Source organism: Octopus bimaculoides, chromosome 1 (genome assembly GCF_046866305.1).
Source record: "Octopus bimaculoides isolate indiv1 chromosome 1, ASM4686630v1, whole genome shotgun sequence".
NCBI classification, from domain to species: Eukaryota; Metazoa; Mollusca; class Cephalopoda; order Octopoda; family Octopodidae; genus Octopus; species Octopus bimaculoides.
Genome location: NC_142928.1, coordinates 105970880 through 105990715, shown reverse-complemented (window position 1 = coordinate 105990715; position 19836 = coordinate 105970880). Strand labels below are relative to the sequence as shown.

The following is a 19836-nucleotide window of genomic DNA, read 5'->3' as shown; positions in this document are numbered from 1 at the left end:
ACATCATGGGAGGAGAGAAAGAGAGGATCCATGCAGTAGAATCACCCCTCCTGACTTCCAAAATCATTTCATCTGCAGGAAGGTGGTGGAGGTCAGATTTGGGGAATGCAAAAGGCATTGTCTATTGATTATCTTCGAAAGGGTCACACCATCAATGAAGAATACTATGCCAACTTGCTGGGGCTGTTATGAAATGCTATTAAGACCAGGAAAACTGAAAAAAGGACAATGCTTCAGCATACTAGTTCTTTGTTTCAAATGACTAGCTTTCAGCAGGTTTATCACTTCCACCTATTCTCCTGATTTGGCCCCATCTGCTCCACAACATATAAAAACATTTGGTTGAAACCTATATCACTGTGTTGTCATATTTGCTATTGATAACTTTTTTGACCAAGAGGATGAAAGCTTCTTCAATGAAATCCAACTGTAACACTAATGGAAGAAGTGAGTGGACCGCAAGAACTATGTTGAAAAATACCCTTCATTTGGTCACATTCCATGAGATTATCTTGGTCACCTATGAATTTTTCAGCTGGCCCTTGTGTGTGTGTGTGTGCATGTAGCATTTGGTACAGTTTCTGTCTATCAAATTTCTCATGAGTAGGATGGAACCCAAAATTTAGTGCCTGTGCTTATTAATAAATCTCAATTCTACTTTCTCTGGTTCTGTTCTCTACTGATTCAGCAGTAAAAACAATTGTTCCAACAAGAGCCAACCCATCTGTAGGAAAGTGAGTGTAAAAAAAAAAAAAGTGGATGGATTTTAAATGCAACATGTATGGAATTTTAAACTTTAATTAAATGAGACAGGCTGGTTATTGTTAATTAGCTGAGTTCTACATTAACCTGCCTTTGATCAGAAAATAACTTAATGCATTTCTTTTGATTATTCCTTAAACTTTTCTCTCCAAAGAAATTGCATCAAATAGATTGTTTTGGCACAACTTGTTTCTCATATACTAAAATTCCTCACAGATATATTAACTAAATATATAGTTACTTTGTGGTAGGAGCAGACTGAAAAATGTCTTACATTGGTCATACTTAAATCCTGTCAATGAAATTCATCCAATAGTAGAAATGATAATAACTATGAAGTAATTAGTATGTTGGTGAAAGTAATCACACTAAATTATTTGGTGTTGCCAGTTTAGTCAACATCAACTGAGCAAAGTATTTTCTTGTGACCATCAAGTTTTACATATCCAGTATAACCAGTTCAAGATGGTAGGGTTGATTTGATGAAGATTTGGTTGCTATTATTAGTAGGTTTAGCAACTTGGTTCAAACAAAAATGTCATTGGTGCTAGCAACTTGTCAGTGACTACAAATATGAAGTTCATACAGACTCCAACAAAATTTTGTCTAGTGTCTATTGATAATCTATATTATTGACTCTGCAGGGACTTGAATTCAACATAAAAGAGTGTAACTACTGCAAGACATGTAATACATAGTCCAGGGCTACTGTTTTTGCCATTCACTATAAAGATATAACCAAATACCAGTAGGCATTTTTGGCTGTGACTAATATCTGTGCAGATAGATACCAATGATATGCTGGTAGTTGCTTGAATTATGTTCCATGTTGTTGACAAACTGGCACTCTGTCATTTATGACAAGGGTCCAGTTGATCTGATCAACAGAACAACCTGCTTGTGAAATTAATGTGCATGTAGCTGAGCACTCCACAGACATGCATGCCCTTAATGTAGTTCTCGGAGAGATTCAATGTGACAAGACTGACCCTTTGAAATACAGTTGCTGCTCATTTTTTCCAGCTGAGTAACATGAAATAAAGTGTCTCACTCAAGAACACAATGCACTGCCAGGAATCAAACTCATGGCCATACAATCGTGAGCCGAATACCCTAACCACTAAGCCACGTGCCTTCACAGTTATTGACAAACTAGGTCTATATTAATTGGTATGATGCCATGTTTTGATGGACAGTTATAATTGGTTTAACTCTTGATATGAGACTGCCCCTAGTTCTGTGATACAAGCTTTCTGATTTAAATTAAAACCTTCCATCAAAATTTCATGTTAATTTAAGTTCCAAACAACAGCTTAATAACAACAAAATTATTTTAATGAATTCTTCAGTTTTTCAATATTAATTGAAATAAAATCAGTATATTTTAATAAGAATATAATAACGAAAGGGTTAATCAGCCTCAACATGTTACTGGAACTGTATTGGCCTTGGAATTTTGAAAGTGAAGATTGTAAGGCATAACTATAGTCCTAAAATACTACTATACTTACAGTACTAATGGAAATTCTACAGATATTTTGAACTGTTGGAAGTTTATAAAAATCCATGAAATATATAAGTTCATTCAAAATTGTATTTTGAAGTATTTGATTCTTTAAATGGTGTAAAAGTCGACATAGGTAGTAGTGAAGGAGTAGTCTTAGGAGGCAACATCTTTGAGAGCTATATTCTTTGTTATTAACCTGTCACCTCTTCTACCTTAAGAGTTTTTCACTTAATGTCAGTAAGTAAGCAATCCTAACTATGGAATGAAATCAAAGGCATAATCTATCTACAATATTATTTTGCTACATTGGTGAGGTTTTGATAAATCTTGATATGGTGTATTATATCCTTATTTTCATATGAGAAAACTTTATATGGCTAGACTTGGAACCAAGTATGCAGGTTGTGTGTGTGTCATTACTTCAAATTTTAAGGATATCATTGTTTATTACATGAAGGAGTCTGCACAAGAACTTAAGCTATATCCATGACCATTTCCACTTCTTAGGGACAACTTATTTATCTATTTTATCATAGATCTGCTTAGATGAAAAGTTAATAGAGCTATCTTAACATGCCTCACTTTGCTTGCATGGCTGTGATACACATTTGTACGGATCAACATATTTATTAAACTCTTTAACCTTTTCATTAAATTCAGAGATTTAGTATTATAGTACAAGAGGTTACATCAAAAGTATTTTGATGCCAGCTCATCTCAGACTTAATGACATAAAGCATTACAATTTTAACGTGATCATATTTAAATTAGAATCATCATCACAGTTTTATGTAAAAACCTTTAGTTAATTAATGTTCCAAATATCAGATTAATTACAGAAATCTCATTTTAATAAATCCCTCCAAATTCTGATTATCTTCAAAAGTAACCAAAACACATGCATTTCATTAGAAATATGGTTAGAAAAGGTAAGTATTGTAAAAATGAAAAAATTGCAAATTTCATTTTTAATTAAGTTTTAAATACGGCTTTACTTAGGGAATATTGCGCACTTTTGTGGATTCCCCTCAAATATATTCTGATAATCAGATGTTTATCATGAAAACAAGGTAGATGAACTGAAAAAAAAACAAAAACACATGGTATCTGGTTGCCATTTTCCAAGGATCTATAATAATAGTCTTTGAAATGATTTTATGAAAAAATATTCACCTGTTCTTGTCTCTTCGTGATTGAATGTACATAAAAAAGATTAAAATATTTATTGTGTTCATTGCGAATGAAGAGACTTTTTCCATCACTGTAATAAAGCTCTGTGAAAAAGCATTAAAAGAAATTACTTAAATTTGTTAAAAAAAAAAGCAAACTGAATAGTTCAAAATAACAATTGAAGACATGTACTATGAAAATAATACACCATTAGAATAAAGAGTTTTGTGTGATGCACTTTATCAAAGAGAAGGAAAAGAGTGTACAATTAATGATGCCAAATTTGTCTGTCTACATTGCAGGTCAAATATAAAATGGGAGTTGAGGAGTGGGATAGAAGGATCAGAAGTGATGACAAAATGGGTAACATAGAAGAGAGAGAGAGAGAGTGAGAAAAATAATAAGTGGGGTGAGATAGGAAGAGAAAGAAAGTAGGGGAGAGTGAGAGAACTAGCAAGAGAGGGGAGCTCATGATATTTATGAAATAACATTACTTGTATTATACAGTAGACTTTTGATTTAAAAAATCTATTACAAAAATAAGTCAACTTCATACCTTAAGGCTGAATATTGCAATGAGAAAAATAATTCCAAATAAAATACCAGTTGAAATATTTGTAATTATTCTGAAATTAAAGTAAATTGTAAAGGAAAATACATAAATAAAAAGGTAATTAAAGTACTTAATGATATAAAACGTGAAAAATATAACCATTCAGTACTTTGACAAATTGTAACAGGAACTAAAATATTTGGAATTAGTAGTAACTAGTAAGCAAAATCAAAATCACTAAGATATATTGTAGAGAGGCTTTAGAGCATTTGTAAGCATTCAGTTTGGCGAAGTGCATATTGTGTTGGAAATGAAAGTTTCTCCCCTTGCTCTTGTCACCTGAGGTAGCAATGTTTTCTTCTAAAGTGAACCTGAGGTAGTAATGTTTTCCTCTAAAACAAAAGCAAGAGGTTTCCTTGTGTTATTTTAAATGTCTGTTTTAGGACTACACTACTTGATGTGTCCTTTTTTTTTAAGATAGTAGCATGTGATTTGAGAAAGATTTGTTCATTTTTAGGCCAGCTATGATGAGGCTTCCTCATTGCCTTGTGAGTACTCTGTGTTTGATAGTGGTAATGTGCATATTAGTTTTTGCATTAAATACCAATGGATTTGGGATTCTTTTCACATCTGAAAATAACAGAGTTAAGTGATCCATCAACTTCTAGAGAAAGTCAGCTTCCAAAGGCTTGTTCATTCACTTCAATTCAACTTGGCCAGCTAGTGGTGAAGTTTTGTATATGAATAACATTAATCATATTGAAAATATAAGTGGTGGTAGAGAACATAATCATCAAAATCAGTAAATTTCATTATACTGAGATAATTTATATTAAGATGAAGGTAAAATATTACATTTTCATGAGTCAAAGGAACCTCTAAGTAGTCATTCACCTTGTTAGGAATATAGCCAAATTTACTTCAAATCACATTGTGCTGTCTTAAAAAAAGGATACATTGGATAATGTAGTCCTAAATGATGGCTTGGTTATGGCTAGAATGTCTTTAATAATAAATCCAATCGATTAGAACTAACCTGGGGCTAAACACTGATATTGAATATGGCACTTGTGTCCACGGCATGTGTAAGGACTTTCGAGCGAGATCGTTGCCAGTGCCCCGGGACTGGCCCTTGTGCGGGTGGCACATAAAATACACCATTTCAAGCGAAATCGTTGCCAGTATCGCCTGACTGGCCTTCGTGCCGGTGGCACGTAAAAGCACCCACTACACTCTCGGAGTGGTTGGCATTAGGAAGGGCATCCAGCTGTAGAAACTCTGCCAAATCAGATTGGAGCCTGGTGTAGCCATCTGGTTTCACCAGTCCTCAGTCAAATCGTCCAACCCATGCTAGCATGGAAAGCGGACGTTAAACAATGATGATGAATGGTATATGTATACATGAGTAATAAAAATAAAATGACTTAATTATAAGGAGAAGAAGTACTTGAGTGGTTTTAAAGATTTGTTCTAATTTATGATGTTAGTAGCATTTGTAAAACTACTTTCAAATATTTCATGCAAAGTAAAGAAAATTAGGGACAAGTCACAATTTCACCATATGTTTATAAGAAAAATTCAACTTAAGAATTGTATGAAAATTGTTATCAGTTTTGATGATACATGTACAGTTTTCGTAATAAATAAATTTTACTTTTCTCTCATCTCTGTTTGCCATTGAACAGGTAAACAATTGTTATTTCTCTGTCGAAAGAATGTGGAGTGAATTATTCCATTCACTGAAATTAAAAGGAAAGAAAATATTCAATAAAGAGAAAAAAGCATTGAATTAGTAATCCTTTTGGTGTTATTATACAGTATGCTATGATATGCCAACTAATCAAGAGAAATTCCTTAATTCTGTTTGTGGTTTTAGTTATTGAACTGGGGTCATGCTGGAACACTGTCTTCATGGGTTTTAGTTAATCGTTTCAGTTTTAGTTTTGACACAAGGCCAGCAAGGGCAGGAGGTAAGTTGATTACTGTGATCCCAGTGCTTTACGAATATTTATTTTATTAACCCCGAAAGGATGAAAGGCAAAATCAACCTTGGCAGAATTTGAACTCACAAGGTAAAGATGGATGAAATGCCACTAAGCATTTTGCCCAGTGTGCTAACAATTCTGCCAGCTCACCACCTTGATTTATTCAATCATAACAACCCCAAGGTGGCAAAGCTGGCAGAATCGTTAGTGTGCCAGGCAAAATGTTTAGCAGTATTTCATCGGCTGCTATGTTCTGAGTTCATATTCCACCAAGGTCTACCTTTGCCTTTCGTCTTTTCGGGATCAATAAAATAAGTACCAGCTGAAAACTGGGTCGATGTAATCAACTAGTCCCCTCCCCCTAAATTTCTGACCTTGTGCCTATAGTAGAAAGGAATCATAACAATCCCATGATTTGTTTCAGTCTGATCTGACTGTTATTTTATTGCTTTCTATTTATCAAATTGCTAAGTTACATTTATGACATAAAAAGACACAACTTAACATACCAGCTTACATCAATAAAGACACATACACACACACATATTTGGTGATGGTAACCAACCTTTTGATCAAACCAAAGAAACTATATTTCTGTTATGATTTTTTTTTTCCATTGTGGACATTATCTATCAATAGCAACACCTGACAGATGTACCATCATTTTTTTTTCCTTGGTAGCATAAGGCTGGGTTTGAGCTCAGAAATCACTAAGTTGGAACACATACTGATAAACATCCCATTTGAAGTGCGACCAATTACTTTAATCAATTGCTCTAGACTGGTACATTCTTTATTCATCCTGAAAGGATGAAAGGCAAAGATGACATTGGTGTACTTAGACCTCAAAATGTAGAGAGTCTACTGTTAGTATCTATGACTCAAATGTCTTTACTAATTCGCCTTTTATACAGACACACACATGTTGAAGTATACAGATATGTGTATGTATGTATGTATGTGTGTGTGTGTGTGCATGTGTGTATACATGTATGTGTGTGTATATATACGCATGAGTACATATCTACAGGGGTTGGACAAAATAATGGGAACACCTAGCATCATAGCATCATAATTTTATTTTGAAACATCTATAAAACCGTCAAAAGCTTGTTTATTTTTATGTGGTTGTGTACATGTATATATATGTGTGTGTGTGTGTGTGTGTGTATGAATGTATGTGCATATACGTAGAGTAATATGCTTTATTTAAAAGCAGCAGAAATATAATAAAAAACTGTTACTCAGAGTTTCATGTTCCCATTCATCGGACAAAACTGTCCGATGAACAGGAACGTGAAACTCAGAGTAACAGTTTTTTGTTATATTTCTGCTGCTTTTAAATAAAGTATATATACATATATATATATATATATATATAAATATATTGCCTGGGAAAGTTATAAATGCCAAACCTTCCCAGGCAAAGAATGTACCCCACAACATAGACTAGTAGTTAGCGACTTCAGAATCAGGGCTAAATGGTTTCCCAGAAGACGACCAGCATGGAGGAGATGGGTCTGGAAGATTAAAGAGATTTAAGAGACATATTACTCTGGACAGAGATTTAGAGCCTTTGACAAAATAGAAGGGGATATAGCATCACATGATGTGGAAGACAACTGGAGGTTTCTATGGGACAACCTGCTGAGGGCCACTGACTAGATCTGTGGATGGTGCAAAGTCCCCTCTCGACCTAAGGTAAATGGTTGTGGTACAATGTTGCTGACAGGGCTATTAGAGAAAAGAAACAGGCTTGGAAGGATAGGAAGAACGGTGGTAGCAAGGAACTGTATCAGACTGACAGAAGGTAAGCTAAGAGACAGGTTTATTTAGCCAGAGGGGAAGCAGACAAGAAAAAATTTGCCAATGCTCTGTGCTGTGAGAACCAAAGACTTGAGGTATTTCATGTTGCAAGACAGTGTGTGAGAGAGAATCATGATGTAGTGGGAGAGAAATGTGTCCGCATGGATGATGATGGTTCACTTGCATTAAACAAGGCTACAAAGAGAGAGGTTTGGAGACACCACTATGAAAGGTTGCTCAATAAAGAGAATGAATAAGAGAAACAAAGTCTGCTGAATGTCAACCCAACAGAGGGACCAGCTATCCAAATTGACAGTACCTTGATAGATAAAGCAATTAAGGGTGTGAAAACAGGAAAACCCTCGACCCATCAGGATTCACCACAGAGATGCTCAAAATATCTGGTGGTGTCGGCTATAGCCTAGTTACCTGTATAGTTAACCAGGTAATACATGAAAGAGTCATACCCAATGACTGGTGTAACAGCACCATAGTCAACTGCTACAAAGGTAAAGGTGATCCTTTAGATACAAATAATTACAGAGGTATCAAGTTGTTGGATCAGGTAATGAAGGTCATGGATGACCTTGCACTAATTGCTAGAAGCAAGGACTAGAATCGAAAGGCCTTAGAGTCAACCTAGCTAAAACCAAAGTCCTAATAAGTAGGAAGGTAGACAAACCGCAAACCCCTTCAGGTAGATGGCCCTGCTTGATCTGTAGAAAAGGAGGTAGAAACTCTATAAGATATACCCAGTATAAGCTATGGACACATAAGAGGTGCAGCAATATCAATGGAAGGCTAACTAGGAAGATAGTTTTTGTATGTGGCAGATGCTCAGGAGCAATAAACACTGAAAATGTGCACAGAACAACTTCTGCCACATTCCAGGGAGAAAAACTAGTTGATAGCTTCCATTACCTAGGTGACCAAGTCAGTAGTGGGGGAGGGTGTGCTGAAAGTGTAGCTGCTAGAATAAGAATAGCCTGGACAAAGTTCCGCTGGATGTGTAATGTCAGTGTGCATACTCGACAGAGTGTAAGTACCTTGAGAGAAAAGTTGGACCTAAGAAGTGTCAGTTGTGGTGTGCAAGAGAGACGATTGCGCTGGTATGGTCATTTGGCGGGAATAGATGAGGATAACTGTGTGAAAAAGTGCCACAGCCTAGCGGTTGAGGGAACCTGTGAAAGAAGTAGACCTAGGAAGACCTGGGATGAGGTGGTGAAGCATGACCTTCGAACATTAGGCCTCACCGAGGCAATGACTAGTGACCGAGACCTTTGGAAATATGCTGTGCATGAGAAGACCCAGCAAGCCAAGTGAGACTATAATCCATGGCCGCAGCCAGCCCACTTATTCGTACCTTTCCTTCATGTTGAGGCAAATGAAATTGAAATCGAACCAAATTCGACGACTGGCACCCATGCCAACCTTTCCTTCATTGGACACTAAACTCTGCTTGCGAAGACCTGTTGGGGCAAGTGAAATCAAAATCATAATTGAACCAAATTCGATGACTGGCACCCATGCCAGTGGAGCACTAACAGCACCGTTGAGCATGATCATTACCAGAGCAGCTGTCTGGCTTCCATGCTGGTGGCACGTAAATAACACCATTTGAGCGTGATCATTACCAGCGTCGCTTTACTGGCACTTGAAGAAAATTTTGAGCGAGGTCATTGCTAGTGCTGCTGGACTGGCTCCTGTGCAGGTAGCGCGTAAAAAATACCATTTGAGCGTAGCCATTGCCAGTACCACCTGACTGGCCCTCGTGCCAGTGGCATGTAAAAGCACCCACTACTCTTGGAGTGGTTGGCGTTAGCAAGGGCATCCAGCTGTAGATCAGCAGATCAGATTGGAGTCTGGTGCAACCATCTGATTCGCCAGTCTTCAGTCAAATCGTCCAACCCATGCTAGCATGGAAAGCATGCTTGACAAGCGATGCTGGTGTGTTTATGTCAGTTCGGCAAAAGGGACCGATAGAATAAGTGCTAAGCTTACAAAGAATAAGTCCTGGGGTTGATTTGTTTGAATAAAGGTGGTGCTCCAGCATGGTCTCAGTCAAATGACTGAAACAAATAAAAGAATATATGTATTTGTATGAGTGTATATACCTCCCTTTGTATGTATATGTATGTACATAATCATACTTACTGTATGGTATGTTCAGGCAGAAAAATATGTGTGTGTGTGAGAGAGAGAAAGAGAGAGAGAGAGAGAAAGAGAATGAGGGAGGGAGAGAGAAAGGGAGTGAAGGAGGGAAGGAAGGAAAGAGAGAGAGAGAGAGAGAGAGAGAAAGAGAGAAAGACACAGAGAGAGCTTGTAGTTAGTTATCATCATCATCATCATCATCATCATCATCATCGTTTAACGTCCGCTTTCCATGATAGCATGGGTTGGACGATTTGACTGAGGACTGGTGAAACCGGATAGCAACACCAGGCTCCAGTCTGATTTGGCAGAGTTTCTACAGCTGGATGCCCTTCCTAACGCCAACCACTCAGAGAGTGTAGTGGGTGCTTTTACGTGTCACCCGCACGAAAACGGCCACGCTCGAAATGGTGTCTTTTATGTGCCACCCGCACAAGCCAGTCCAGGGGCACTGGCAACGATCTCGCTCGAAAATCCTAGGGGAGCCAGTCAGGCGGTACTGGCAACGGCCACGCTCAAAATGGTGCATCTCATGTGCCACCCGCACAAGAACCAGTCCAGGGGCACTGGCAACGATCTTACTTGGCTTGCCGGGTCTTCTCACGCACAGCACATTTCCAAAGGTCTCGGTCAGTAGTCATCGCCTCGGTGAGGCCCAATGTACGAAGGTCTTGCCTCACCACCTCAGCCCAGGTCTTCCTGGGCCTACCTCTTCCACGGGTTCCCTCAACTGTTAGGGTGTGGCACTTTTTCACGCAGCTATCCTCATCCATTCTCACCACACGTCCATACCAGCGCAATCGTCTCTCTTGCACACCACAACTGATGCTTCTAATGTTCAGCTTTTCTCTCAAGATACTTACACTCTGACGGGTATTCACATTGACATTACACATCCAACGGAGCATACTGGCTTCATTCCTTGCGAGCTTACGTATGTCCTCAGCAGTTACAGCCCATGTTTCACTGCCATGTAGCATGGTTGTTTGTACGCATGCGTCATACAGTCTGCCTTTTACTCTGAGTGAGAGTCCCTTTGTCGCCAGTAGGGGTAAGAGCTCTCTAAACTTTGCCCAGGCTATTCTTATTCTAGCAGCTACACTTTCAGCGCACCCACCCCCACTACTAACTTGGTCGCCCAGATAGCGGAAGCTATCGACTACCTCTAGTTTTTCACCCTGGAATGAGATAGAAGTTGTTTCCTGTTTGTTTACAGTCTTTATTGCACCTGAACATCTGCCACAAACAAAAACTAACTTGCTAGTTAACCTGCCTTTGATGTTGCTGCACCTCTTATGTGTCCATAGCTTGCACCGGGTACATCTTATAGAGTTACTACCTACTCCTTTTCTACATACTGAGCAGGGCCATCTACCTGAAGGGGTTTGTGTTTTATCTACCTTCCTACTTATTAGGATTTTGGTTTTAGCTAGGTTGACTCTAAGGCCCTTCAATTCTAGACCTTGCTTCCACACCTGAAACTTCTCCTCTAGTTCTGATAGTGACACCGCAATTAGGGCAAGGTCATCAGCATAGAGGAGCTCCCAGGGGCAACCTGTCTTGAACTCCTCTGTGATTGCCTGGAGGACTATGATAAATAAGAGGGGGCTGAGGACGGAACCTTGGTGGACCCCTACCTCTACCCGGAATTCATTGCTGTACTCATTTCCAACCCTCACCTTACTGGCAGCATCTCTGTACATGGCTCGCACAGCTCTCACTAACCATTCTTCTATCCCAAGTTTCCTCATTGACCACCAGATAAGGGATCGGGGGACCCTGTCAAAGGCTTTCTCCATGTCAACGAAAGCCAGGTACAGAGGTGACATGGAATCAGCCTTAAAGATATATCAAGATACTTAAACCTTAAACAAATGCACCAAATTAGGATTCTGTTTTGATTCTCTATAATCCACATTATCGTCACAACATAAAATATAACCCCGAGCAAATGAGATCTAAGTGGTCCTTTCACTTATTAGAGATAGGAACCAAATCTCCCTCAAATCACACCCTATCATCTCTGAAATTGAAAAGTACAATGGGCATTTTAGATCCCGATATACAAAAAGTCACCATAATGACAGCTGAAACACCTTTAATAATAAATCTGCTCAATTAGAGGTGACCTGGAGCTAAATAACAACAACAGCAACAATATAATAAACCCTGTTTCAAAGATTCAGTACCATGAGTAAAACCTTGCCTAATTGATTGAAAATGAAGGATGTTCTCAGAATGCTGAACTGTTTGGACAAGATGACAAAGGCCTCAGATACCTGGTACCTTGCTGTACTCAAGAAAAGCCATCCCCCACAGAAGAAGTTTTAAGGCTGAATCCCTTGGTGAAGAGGATTGGCCTGCAAGAGTCCTGTGCTGGTGCCAAATAAAAAATACTCATACTCGTGAGTGCTCAAGCTGGTTACACATTAAAAGCACCCAGCACACACTGATTCATGTTAGGAAGGGCATCCAGCTGTAGAAATTGAGCCAAATCAAACTGGAATCTGGTGCAGCTCACCAACCTGCTAGCTCTGGTCAAACTGTCCAACCCATGCCAGCATGGAAAACAGACCTTAAAGGATGATGATGTGATGATGATTTACATGGGAAGACTTTATGATTTGCTCACCAATATCCTGTAAAGCCGTTCCTAATGTCAGGTAAGCAACAGATATACTGATGACGATAAAGGTTTCAATTAGTGTAGAGATCAAGGCATATTCTTGGTATCTTTGTTTTATAAGCTGAAATGATTAAAAAAAATACATTTTGCTTGCTAGAATGAAAAAAAAAAAAAATTCTGCAGCACTAAACTAAACAATTCTCTGTTATCAACAGAAATAAAGTGAACAAACTTTTAATGCTTTGGCATTCAAACCAGCCATATCCAACAGAAATAATCTGTTTTATGTCTAAACTAACCAAATCTGATCTTTCACACCTCTTCTTACAATGTCATTTAAAAAATATACAATCACATCATGAAAATCTCAAAGATACAAAATAATGCATGGTTAATTCAAAACAATGTGAAAAAATAGGCACTACATTTGACAGAATAATCTGAATGCTAAAGCAATAAATCAGTTACACAAACATTTTCACAGCAGTTTGCTATGGAGAAAATACTTGCTTTTGGCAACAGGTTTCACAACACCATCAATCATCTTGTTGAACGCTCTAGTAGACCATTTATCATCAGTACAAGGGAGACAATCCCGAGATGACTTTGGAAACTATAGATCAGAGGTTCTCAACCAAGTTTTGTCTGTGAACCCCTTTGAGTCCTATTTTACTCAGATGGACCTTCATAGCCGTATCCTATCATATTTTTATAATTAAATATTATTAAGAATTGTATAAAGAATTGTGTAATATTTTGTGTATAACCGATTTATTGCACTTGAATTTTAACTACCAAAAAATTTTATATGTACCTCCAAAGTCATATAGACCCTGGTTGAGAACCACTATTGTAGACCTTTAATGAAAATCAGTACTGTTTACTGACAGGTGCAATCAGCTGCCAGGCTGGAATAAATTATATATTGTGCAGGCTAAGCAGTGTTATAAACTAAACAAACCTTTAAATCTATTCAAATGTGTTTGTAAATAGTCTTTATTGTGGTGAGGTGGCAGAATCGTTAGTATGCTGGGCGAAATGCTTAGCAGTATTTCACCCATCGCTACGTTCTGAGTTCAAATTCCACTGAGGTTGACCTTGCCTTTCATCCTTTTGGGGTCAATAAGTTAAGTACCAGTGAAACACTGGGGTCGATGTTATTGACTAGTCCCCTTGTACCAAATTTCAAGCCTTGTGCCTTTAGTAGAAAGGATTAATTTACTATATCGGAAGCTAGGGCTTCCAAAGTTATCTCAGGGTTGTTTCTCTTGTGTAATACCCAGTACTAATGATAGCCAAATAGCTAGAAATGCATTTATCGGTCTACCAGAGGGTACCCTGAGAGGATTGGTGTTCTGACACTTATTGTTTAAAACGATAATTTTCTCTACAGCAAACTGCATGGAAAATTGCCTTTTTACTGGTCAAATATGACACAAACATATTTGAACTGATTTAAAAGGTCAACTTTGTTTTTCATTCTTCTGAGGTTCAATAAATAAAGTACGTGTTTAAGACAGGGTACTGGTGGAGTTGTTACAATATGAGATGAGCTGCCTTGTGGTATTGTTCTGGCTCTTTGCATCCCAAGTTCAAGTCCTATTGTTGCTTATTTGGGTGGTAGTTCAACACCCCCATCATGGGTGTCTTTATTAGAATACATTCTGCTGCAAGCATTCAGGTCAAGCCTTTGGTCTGAGAATAGCTTCTTTCCTCCCTTTTACTTGTTTTGGGGGCCTGAAAAAATTCAAGGGAACTGCCCTTCTTCCTGAGTAATTAGAGAGTAAAGGAAAAAGAAGAAATGGACAGAGGGGAAAATTAGTGTATAAAAATAAAAAAAGATATCTTGTGAAGGTTGATACCTTTAAAAGGTTTTGTCTCATGTAATGAAAAACATAAAAGAACTGAGTTAATCTTAAACTTACCTTCACCAAAGGTGTTGTTGACATTTCACCATTTCTTTCAGCTCTGCATCAGAATTTGAACAAAGAAAATTATATCAGTGGCATAGCAATGGTTCTCAGCACTCAGGGTTAAGAAAGTCTTGGTGTCTCCACCTTAATTAACAAGCATAATAAGCAACAGAAAATTTTGTGCCCTTCATATCGCCTGGGAAGTGATTGATCTCACCTTGCTTTTACTATTTTGCTATGCTTCTGGATATAATATTGCTTTTTATTTTTTGGATCAGGTACAAAGACTATATTTTTCGGGAATACTAAATTATCATTGTTTTGGTTTGTGTCAGCTCTGATTGAACAGGCCTATGAGTGAACACTATGTTCTGAGTTCAAATTCTGCCGAGGTTGACTTTGCTTTTCATCCTTTCAGGGTCAATGAAATAAGTACCAGTTACACACTGGGATTGATGTGATTGACTAGTCCCCTTCCCCAAAATATCAGGCCTTGTGCCTATAGTAGAAAGGATTTTTATCATTATCATCATCATCATCATTATTATTGTTGTTGTTGTTGTTGCTCCTGTTACTATTGTTGTTGGTACCAGAACTAAGTACCATCATAATAAGCTTTTGTCATTCACAGGAAGAAAAGGCAATAGAATTACATTATATTAATGCAGTATGTAGTCTGAAATATCTGTTTTATGCTTGTCTACTTGCTGATATTTTTCCTTTGATTGGTCCAAGTTTTCTCTGCTTGGCACAGAAATAGCCAATCAAATGCTTTAGAATAGTTAACAACCTTTTGTCATACAACAGCCCCTTTCTCAAAAAAAGAAAACAGATATCTATCAAACAGAAGGTGATTTTGTACTGTGGTTTATTATCCATATTTTTAATTCTGTGTGTACCTTTATGTTCAATTTATATGGGAGTTACCAAAGGATATAACCTTTTTTATATTGGACCCTGACACATCCTCAATCATGTTTCTACTCAGATAAAATATCTATGTTTTAATTGACAAAGATTTTTGGGATAATGTGTTTCAAATATAAGTATTGTATCTGGTATAAATATTTTATTTCTTAGAAAATTTAAGATTCCTCAAAACACTTAGCACCTTCATAGTATCCTCTTGATATTTGTAACTCCCTTGTGAACTCAAAATGCCTTCAAGGAGCACTATTACCCTGGTTAAGAACTGTTTTAGAACAATTCACACCTCTTGTTCAGAAAATCTCATTCTTCAGTCAGGTGAGAGAGAGAAAGAGAGAGAGAGAAAGAGAGAGAGAGAGAGAGAGAGAGAGAGAGAGAGAGAGAGAGAGAGAGAGAGAGAGTACTTACTTTTCCAAAGATATATAAGACTCACAATAGTCAGGAGTTATCAATGTGTTGTTTCCCATAAAATGTGTTGTCACATCTGAATTGCTGCAGAAGTCAAGCTGAGGCACAATACTTAGGACTGACCAACACCTAAATGTCATAAAATAACAAAGGAAAAATAATTTATAATTCTTACTTAACTCTTTTGTTACATGTTTCTGCTGAAATACATTGCCTTTGTTTCAATTAACTTTGAAAATAAAGAATTTAGTAAAATAACCTTATCATCATTAAACTAATGATTGAAACATAAATTAACATGAAATTTATGTGGAAGATTTTTATCTGAATCATTTTAAAACAGGGATTTTGTATCATGGAATCAGGGACAGTTTCAGGTGGGTTGGTCCCAAAAGAGTTAAATGACGAAGAAAGACATTTAATTGCATACAGTGACCAATTCAAACCACTGACCCTTTGCCTGTGTATGGGCTATTTCAGGTTTAGTTATTTAAAAATTATATAGGACAATATTAATCTTTTGTTACCAATGTCCGTCTCTTCATTTCTTTTTTTCTTTCTTTATTCTTGGCATTAGGAAGGGCATCCAGCTGTAGAAACCAAACCAAATCAGACTGGAGCCTGGTGCAACTAACCAGCTCTGGTTAAACTGTCCAATCCATGCCAGCAGGGAAAAAGGACATTAAAAGATAATGATGATGATGATATTAACTACTACTCTTTGTCTTTGCCCCCACCTCTTATATTACAGCAAAACTAATTTTTACTATTTACAGAGAAAAAGGTGGTGAGCTGCAGAATCATTACCATGGTGAGCAAAAATTCTTAGCAGCATTTCGTTCATGTTTACGTTCTGAATTCATATTCCACCAAAATTGATTTTGCCTGTCATCCTTTCTGGATTGATAAAATAAGTACCAGTTGAGTACTGAGGTCAATCTAATTGACTTAGCTCCTAGCCTTAAATTGCTGGTCTTGTGCCAAAATTTGAAACCAGTATTTATGACTTAAAAAAAAAAGTTTTAAAAGACTAAGTTTCAATATTTGCAATAATCATTCAAATTTGTATCTTTGAAGTAATATTAATGACAGAGAGGCTATTAAATTAAGTTATTAGATTACTGATCATTTGAAGGGTTAGTTCACTTCTAACAACTGTCATTAATTTGTATTACTGGCTCTACTTGCATTAGTTTCTTGTCTGAAATAAAACCACAGGCTTTACATTTTACTTCACAATTTGAGGTAAGAAAGACAGTCAAGTGTTAGAACATCTGTTTCAACAATTCAATACAGGTATAGAGAAATGTGTGTAAAATATTAAAAAGACCAAAACAAATTTCCAAACTACTTCTTTTTATTTTTCTGCAGTTTAACATTTAAAATACATTTTGATTGGTCTAATTTTTGATAAGCTTCTCTTTTTATGCTACCATTCTAAAGGGGGGGGTAACACTGTAGTTGTTGATACTCTGCAGTAAAATTAAAGATTTTGTGTTTAAAACAAGACTAGAGCAATGTATGCTGGAATTTAGCAGTTGAAAATTACGAAAATAGTCGAATTGAAATGTTTTGAAAAAACTTAGATATTTAAATCATTATTGTAGACACTCAGAAATGTAGATATGATATTATTTTGTAAGTTTCTTTTTATACAATCAAGTGCTTGTCTTAAAACAATAATATTTATCATTAATAAAAGTGAATGAGTACATGAGTTTTATGGGAAATATTGTGCAATGCAATAAATACTAATGGTAAATAGCACTAAACTGTCAATGTTTCAAACAATGTAACTGTAGATATGCTCAGTACCATTTCAAGGCATGAGCACACTGGACAGTTGCCAGGGGCCTTATGGGTCTAGGGTCCCAATAAGTCTAGGGATCGAATAGATCTAGGGGTCCAATGGGTCTTAGGGGTAATTCTAATCTATGTATGTTGTGGCTTATGTGAAGGTGTGTGGCTTAGTGGTTAGGGTATTCGGCTCACAATCATAAGGTTGTGAGTTTGAAAACTGGTGGCGCATTGTGTCCTTGAGCAAGACACTTTGTTTCACATTATTCCAGTCCACTCAGTTGACAAAAATGAGCAGTACCTGTAATTCGAAGGACCAGCCATGTTACATTCTGTGTTATGCTGAATCTCCCTGAGAACTACGTTATGGCTATGAATACTCAACCACTTACACGTTAATTTCATGAGGAGGCTGTTCCATTGGTCAGATCAACTGGAACCCTCGTCATGGTAACCAATGGAGTGCTAGTATAGTATGCTGTGGTTTACTGTCAATAAATACTACAAATCCCAGTGCATTTATTTTCTCCAGGGACCTACTGCTTTGATGGCCATGGATACTCTGTTGTATGGAATGGAAATACTGTAACATTAGCAAATATTGCCTTAGTTTGCAATGTTCAGTTCAGTTCAATTCCTGCTGTGAGTTTTCCCAGAGCATCTTGGGTCTAGGGGCTCAGTTTTAATCTATGTTACTTGCTGTCAATAGATAAATACTATTGTACTCAGTGCATTAATTTCCTCAGGGGCATGTAATGCTGCTAAGACAGTCCTGGGCTTGCTGAGGGCAAATGGAAAACTCCCAATATATCTTTCACTGAATCACTACAATAAAAAAACTGGTTTCTCAATAATTAAATGAATTGTTCCCCTTCTATTGTCATGATGAAGTTAGAAATAGAAAGTGGAAAGATCAATGCTATGTGGCAGGCAGGAGAGGGAAGAGAGAGAGAGTGGGAGGAAAGGAAAAAAAAACAACAACATTGAGAGGACAAACACTGAAAAAGTTTTTATCTTACCAAGAAATGTTTAAAATTGTACAGGTAGTCAGTGCAGAAAGTACAGCTAATAAATATTTCCTGATCTGCAGCAAAAAAATATATTGTAAACATCTGATGAAAAAAAAAGATCTTAAACTATTTATAAATATTGAGATCAGATTTAGTCCTCATCTTTACAGAAATGGGAAGAAATTACTTGAGTATTAGGACTGTTTTGTTTCATTACTATGTACAAATGCAAATGCCTTGTCTGCATAAACAATAAATTGATGGACAGTATAAGAGAGACCAACTGGGCTAATTTCAGTCTTGAGTTGAGATTTCATCAATGAATGAGTACCCTATTGAACTGTTCACAGACAAATGTTACTTATAAACCCACATTTAGTAAATCAGGTAGACTAATTTGCATATATACTAAAACTATCTGCCAAGAATGTATTCATCATCTCATCATTAACATTTAACATCTGTTTTCCATGCTGGTATGAGTTTGACAACTTGACAGGAACTGGCAAGGCCAGGGCCTGCACCAGGTTCCATAGTCTGCTTTGGCTTGGTTTCTATGGCCAGATGCCCTTCCTAATGCCAATCACTTTACAGAGTGTACTGGGTGCTTTTTACATGGCACCATCACCAGTGTGTTATATGTGATACCAGCACCAATGCTTTTTACATGACACTAGTACTCACATTAATACTTTTCATGCAGCACATTGGTTTTAGGATCTCAATTCTGTTGTGGTGGCCAGGTCTTCTTGAGTATAGCAATACCCCATATATGTTGGTCTTCTGTCATCACCTTCACAAGGCTCAGCGTTTTGAAATTGGCTTTCAATACTTTGTTCCATGTCTTCTTGGATCTTCCTCCTTCACAATATCTCTCCATTTTAAGTGATTGGCACTTATTTATGTAACTGTCCTCATCCATATGCTTTACATGACCAAACCAGTGCAGTCCTCTCTCTTTCACACTGCATATAATTCCTCTATGTACAATTTCTCTCTTGATACATCAGTGCTCTGTCATGCATGCACACTGACATTGCACATTTAGTGGAGCATACCTGCTTTGTTCTATGAAACTGAAATTGGTCAATCCAGTTTATTTAAACCACTGTTCAAAATAATGGATATATAGGCAATATTTTGAGGATAGTTAACTAGGATAGTCTGGTCCCTGATGAAATCTCAACACATGAGCAAACCAAGTCTGACAAAACTATCTTC

General features: G+C 37.2%; 1 protein-coding gene across 1 annotated transcript in view; it reads right to left on the bottom strand.

Moving 5' to 3' along the window:
- LOC106871076 (uncharacterized) overlaps positions 1–19836 on the bottom strand; it is a 93507-nt gene that overhangs the window by 1451 nt on the left and 72220 nt on the right. The window contains exons 11-17 of the mRNA XM_089355307.1: positions 18625–18689; positions 15809–15937; positions 14486–14528; positions 12567–12681; positions 5647–5731; positions 3996–4065; positions 3443–3543 (exon numbers count right to left, since the gene is read on the bottom strand). Of these exons, the coding sequence (XP_089211433.1) occupies positions 3443–3543; positions 3996–4065; positions 5647–5731; positions 12567–12681; positions 14486–14528; positions 15809–15937; positions 18625–18689 (608 nt within the window). The remainder of the gene's footprint in view (positions 1–3442; positions 3544–3995; positions 4066–5646; positions 5732–12566; positions 12682–14485; positions 14529–15808; positions 15938–18624; positions 18690–19836) is intronic.